This window comes from Microtus ochrogaster, chromosome 1 (genome assembly GCF_000317375.1).
Source record: "Microtus ochrogaster isolate Prairie Vole_2 chromosome 1, MicOch1.0, whole genome shotgun sequence".
NCBI classification, from domain to species: Eukaryota; Metazoa; Chordata; class Mammalia; order Rodentia; family Cricetidae; genus Microtus; species Microtus ochrogaster.
This window is the reverse complement of record NC_022009.1, coordinates 10,177,528-10,183,121: the sequence shown is the minus strand read 5'-3', so window position 1 is coordinate 10,183,121 and position 5,594 is coordinate 10,177,528. Positions and strand designations below refer to the sequence as shown.

At 41.8% G+C, this 5,594-nt stretch overlaps 1 protein-coding gene across 1 annotated transcript in view; it reads left to right on the top strand.

Annotated features, from left to right (window-relative positions):
* The window catches only part of Kiaa0586 (KIAA0586 ortholog), a 93,661-nt gene that overhangs the window by 66,466 nt on the left and 21,601 nt on the right, over positions 1-5,594 (top strand). The window contains exon 29 of the mRNA XM_013346903.1: positions 657-765. Coding sequence (XP_013202357.1) covers positions 657-765 — 109 coding nt within the window. The remainder of the gene's footprint in view (positions 1-656; positions 766-5,594) is intronic.

Below are 5,594 nucleotides of genomic sequence, written 5' to 3'. Positions count from 1 at the left end.
TGTAGACCAGGCTGGTCTCAAACTCACAGAGATCCGCCTGCCTCTGCCTCCCGAGTGCTGGGATTAAAGGCGTGCGCCACCACTGCCCGGCCTTTGATTTTTTTTTTGACAAAAATTATGTTGAGTAAAAGCTAGAGCCTTCTCCCCACAAAAATATATCCTCAATGATTCTTAATCAAAACTCTAGCCAAATACAGGAATGAGCACTTGTGATCCTAGCACTCATGAGGCTGAGTCAGTGGATCACAAATTTGAGGCCTGTGTGGGCCACACAATGAGACCATTCCCAAAGGAAGAGGGGAATTAAAAAAGAAAGAGAAAACCTAGAAATGCAATCTACTCTGTAACAGAAACATCTCAGGTGTTGGCTTTGAATGGTGGAGAGGATGGAATGGCTGTCTCTGTTGAACACACTGTCGCTACATTTGCCACTCGGAACCATGCGTGCCATGGCCACAGCATCTCTGCATTCGCTGAGGAGGATGCTTCCAGGAGGTGTGGACCTCTTCACACACTCGCTGTGCGTTAAGTCAAATGACAAATTAGCTCTTTGAAAGCAAGCCAAATTATTAGATGTTTATATAATATAACCAATTTAACTCAACACATTTTTAACTTAAAAATAATATTATGGCTTTATTTCTTAAATTCTTTAGTATCAGCAAAAGCAAGACACAGACATTAAACAAGTGGAACACAAGCCAGTACAAAGACATCTAACCGGTATAAGGAATAAACCGGACAGTTCACTTTCACAGCGGCAAGGTAAGCTATTGTAACAAATAGTGATGCTTTATTTAATATTTATTAAATATATTTATCAGATCAAACTTGTCCTGAAAACGAACATATAAATATATAATGAAAATATTTTTATATGAATCTCACCCTTGTCTCTGGGAGTTATTTCTTTTATTTTCTCTCATTTAATGTATTTAGATGGAGAACCTAGTACTTGACTCTGAGATTTGTAACTTTTATATTTAACCAGCAGCCAGTATTCCTAAGTGGGTTTTAAAACTGTTAGGCACTGTTTTTCCTATCAAAGTTACTGCTATTAATATGCCCTGTTAAGGCCGTTTAGTGTTATACAGTGATGTGGACCAGCTCTGGAGCTAAAAACAAGTGGTTCTCACATTGCATGCTGCTCTGTGAAGTTTCCCGTGCTCTCGTCAGCAGTAAGGCATTTGGTGTTTTCTTTCTGTTTCTGCGAGGCTGTTGGCCTTAAGTTTCATGTCCCTGCCTACTTGTTGTTCACGTTTCGAGAAACCTAGGTTCTGAAGTGTAGGTCACTCTGCACCTAAGTGAGAGGTGCCTAAGATTGCTTTCACACTACGTCTCCCTCTGTTCTGTTGCTCCAGCCTCTCAGGACTTTCCTCCCTGATCATTTTCTTAAATCAGCGTGCAAAGTAATAGGTTTCATTATGTATAGCATCTTCACACATACTGTCTTGTCTTTGGGCTTTTTAACCCCCTTCCTTCTCCCCTTTTCTCCATGTTGGTCTCCTTCCTCCTCCCTTCCTCCTCGCTATATGCCTTCATAGCAAATGCATTCTGTTATCTTCTTGTTGTCTCTTTTCTACCTCCTCCTCTCCTATGAGACTTCATGTTCAGCATCCTTAGACGTCAGGAAAACGCCAATTATAACTACTTCTTGAGCTTCCGTCTCACTTCACAGAACAGTTACCGAGAAGCTGAGTAAGCAGCAGACTCTGGCAAGGATGCGAGGGAAGAGCCACCCTTATCTACCACTTGGAAATCAGTGTGAGGTCTCTCACAAAACCAAATGTGCAACTGACCGTGTGGCTGAGCCGTACCATTTTTGTCCTTACACGAAAAGGACCCTGAAGTCCGCACATCAGGGAGATACTTACCCCTCCGTGTGTACGGCCTCAGCGTTCACTGTAGCTAGGAAAGTGTGCCTGCCCATTTGTCCACTAGCAGACGAGTGGCTGTGAGAACAGTACTGACACAGTGTGGCCTCACAGCCGGCTGGAATGCAGGGTGGAGGCTGGGGAGACGGCCCGGCGGTGAGATGCTTGCTGCAGGAGCGTCAGGACTGGAGTTTGACCTCCACTCCACAGTGCAGCCAGATGGTCCAATGAGTGTTAACTCTAGCACTGAGTGGCAGAGACAGGAGAATCCTGGGGACTCATTAGCAAGTCACCCTAGACATAGCCCAGCCTCAGAAAATAAGGCAGAGGAGAGATTTAAGGAAAACATTCTGACCGTGTCAGTTTCTGGCCTTCCCCACAAATACACACCAGTTTACATCAGCACACTCACTCCCTGTCCTACATACGCTACAGAGAAAAATGAAATCATGACATTTGCAGCAGAGTGGACAGAGCTGGAACTTACTAAATGAAGTAACCCAGACACATACTCTATATTTTCTCCCATGTTGGGAGCTGTGAACCCCCAGATCCTGAATTTCTTGTAAACAACGTGTTATGCTTGCAGCTGCTCTGAGCGGGACACCCTCAGGAGTTCCTGATATCAGGGGAGTGGTTTCTGGTGCATTTGGCTGGGGCGTGGCTATCAGTTAAGGATCTCTATATAAGTGGCTCTGGTACACAATAAGGGGGGCATTCCTGTTTCAAGGATGACCTGTGTTTCTGTGAGTCTTTGTGTGTTTAAATCTCCAGGTCCTTGCCCAGCTTGCGAATGGTCCTGTAGTGCAGATGCTGCAATACAGGAGTAGTACCGTACTGTCACACAGTACAGGAGTAGGTACCATACTGTCAGGCAGTACAGGCGAGCAGTACACTCGCATAGATCACAATTTTATATATGTCTCAATTACTGTTGTATTGCTGTAAAAAGACACCATGACCAAGACAACTCACAGAAGAAAGCACTTAATTGGAGTTAGCCCATTATCATGGCAGGAGGCTTGGCAGCAGGAGAGCAGGTGTGGTCCTGGGGAAGGAACTGAGAGCTGCCTTCTGATCCACAGGCAGAGAGGAAGACACTGGGCAGGCCTGGGCTTTTGAAACCTCAAAGCTTACCCTAGTGACACACCTCCTCTCACAGGCCACACCTCCTCCAATAAGGTTACACCCCTAACCCTTTTTAAATAGTTCCACTAACAGGGCATCAAACATTTTAAACTTAGGGGCCTACAGGGACCATTCTCATTCAAGCCACCACAGTGTGTGTGTGTTTATGTTCTGAATTTTCTTTAGTGTTATGAATGTTTTACCTACATGTAAGTCTGTGTATCATGTTTGTGCCTGGTGACCCCCTTGAGCCCAGAAGAGGGCACCAGGGTGTTAATCCCCTGGAACTGGAGTTACAAATCATTGAGTTGCAGTATTGGTATTAGGAATCAAACCCAGGTCTGCTGGAAGAAAGCAAGTCTCTTAACTACTGAGCTATCTCTCTAATCCCATTGAATATTTTTTTATGTACCACACTAGTGTTAAATTATATTTTAGAATCTAATGAAAAGTGACCAATTTTGAAAGATCATAAATTCAAAGCCAACCTGGGGTTACATGAAGAATTTAAGGTTTGTTTAAGCCATATAGCAGGATCCTGTCTCAAAACACAACAACAAAAATGTTGCTAATAAAACTCTTCTGATGATGATTTTAAAATTATGGCAATTTATAGATATGAGCAAATAAACATTCCTAAGATAGTAAGACTGACTCAGAGCCCTATTGCATATTGTAATCATTTGTGGTCAATATAATGCAGCAAGTTTTTTTTTTAATTTTTAATGTCTTAAAATTGAAAATTTTGTTTTCTTGATGGATCGTATCTATAACAAGCAATCATTTCCATAGGGAAATGTCTTTGGTAAGATTTTGGGCCTGCATCCCAGGTAATGTGACACTGTTTTCAACTACAATGTATATGTGTGACCAGAGGATAGCAGTAGTTATATTTTTGTTGACTTATGGCTATGTTATTCAGTAATAACTAGCTGACATTTAATAAGTCAGTAAATTTCACTATGAAAACAAGAGAAACCAAAATATTTGCTAATAGGAAACTTGTTTTACAATACATTTTCACTTTATATCTCTGGCTGGCCTCGAGATCTTTATGTAGACCAGGCTGGCTTTGAACTAGTGGAGATGCACCTGTGTCTATCTTCTGAGTGCCACCATGCCCAGGCCAGGAGGAAGTTCTACTTAGAAGTTACTGAAAGTGAGCTTAGTGTTTTTGCATCAAACTTTATATCTAATAAGAAAAGATAGCCAGACGCAGTGGTGCATGCCTTTAATTCCAGTATTCAGGAGGTAGAGACAGGGAGATCTCTGTGAGTTTGAGGCCAACCTGGTCTACATAGTGACTTCTAAGACATTCAGAGATACATAGTAGGACCCTGTCTTGGAAGGAAAAAAAAAGAAGGAAAGAAAAGGTTAGGTAAATAGGTCTGTTTGAACTTTGACTAAGACAAGACCCAGTAGGCTTTAAGTAAGTCATTTCCATAGATATAAAGTATCACTCCACAGTTGATATCTATCTCTGTACAGAGTATTCTTGAGTGAACATCATTGTCTTGGCACATAGTCAGAACCTTTTCCCATAAAATGTGTGCACTTGGTTTATTTTCCCCCTCTTCTAAAATTTTAAAACATTTCCAGACATTTCAGAGAATAGGAGAGGCAAAGGGCCAAAATATTCCCTGGGGCCCTTACAACCTTGTGACCTTAAAGGAATTCAGTCCTATCTCATGTGCACAGAAGTCTTGAAGACAAGGAATTTGCTCCATCACAAGGGAGTCAAAACCACATCTTTTCTGGCAGTAAATGTTTCTTAGATTACTCAAATCCTAATTATGGCTATTTTACAGTGGAGTTACCATGTATTTTACTTTGAAATGCATAGTAGTTTAGTGTATGTGTGTATAAAGAAATGAGGCAGATACTAGAAATACCATCTCCTTCAGTGAGCTGGTCCCACTGAAAATAGATGCAAAACATGGCGGGACATATGTGCTTGACTGCATAGCTGAAGAATTGCTAAGATCTTGTTTTATTTCCAGGTTTTAACATAAAATAAACCACATTCATGATTTGACAGGTGATATCTTTGGAGTAAATATAATAAGATCCTTTCAGGCCAGGTGTGGTGGCAGATGCCTTTAGTCCTAGCGTTTAGTGGACTGACACAAGAGGTTAATTTGGGCTAGTCTCAAAACACAAGGAATAACAAATCAATAATAATGATTAGATCTTTTCTTTTGTTGCTGAATTTATTGGTTTGTTCTTTGACTCCAGGATTTAAGCTGCATTCTTGAATCAGTTTACTAGTCACGTGTCCAGCACTTTTTCATGAAAGCAACTTCTTCAAAAGGTGGATTTTTGTTTCTGTTTTTTACCCCCATTCTCTGTCTTAGTCAGTGTTCTATTGCCTTGATGAGACACCATGAACAAGGTTTTTCTTATAAAAGAAAGCATACCAGGCAGTGGTGGTGCACACCTTTAATCCTAGCACTCAGGAGGCAGAGGCAGGTAATCTCTGAGTTCGAGGCCAGCCTGGTCTACAGAGCAAGTTCTAGGACAGCCTGGGATACACATAGAGAAGTGCTGTCCTGTGGGTGGGGAGGGAGAGGGAGAGGGAGAGGGAGAGGGAGA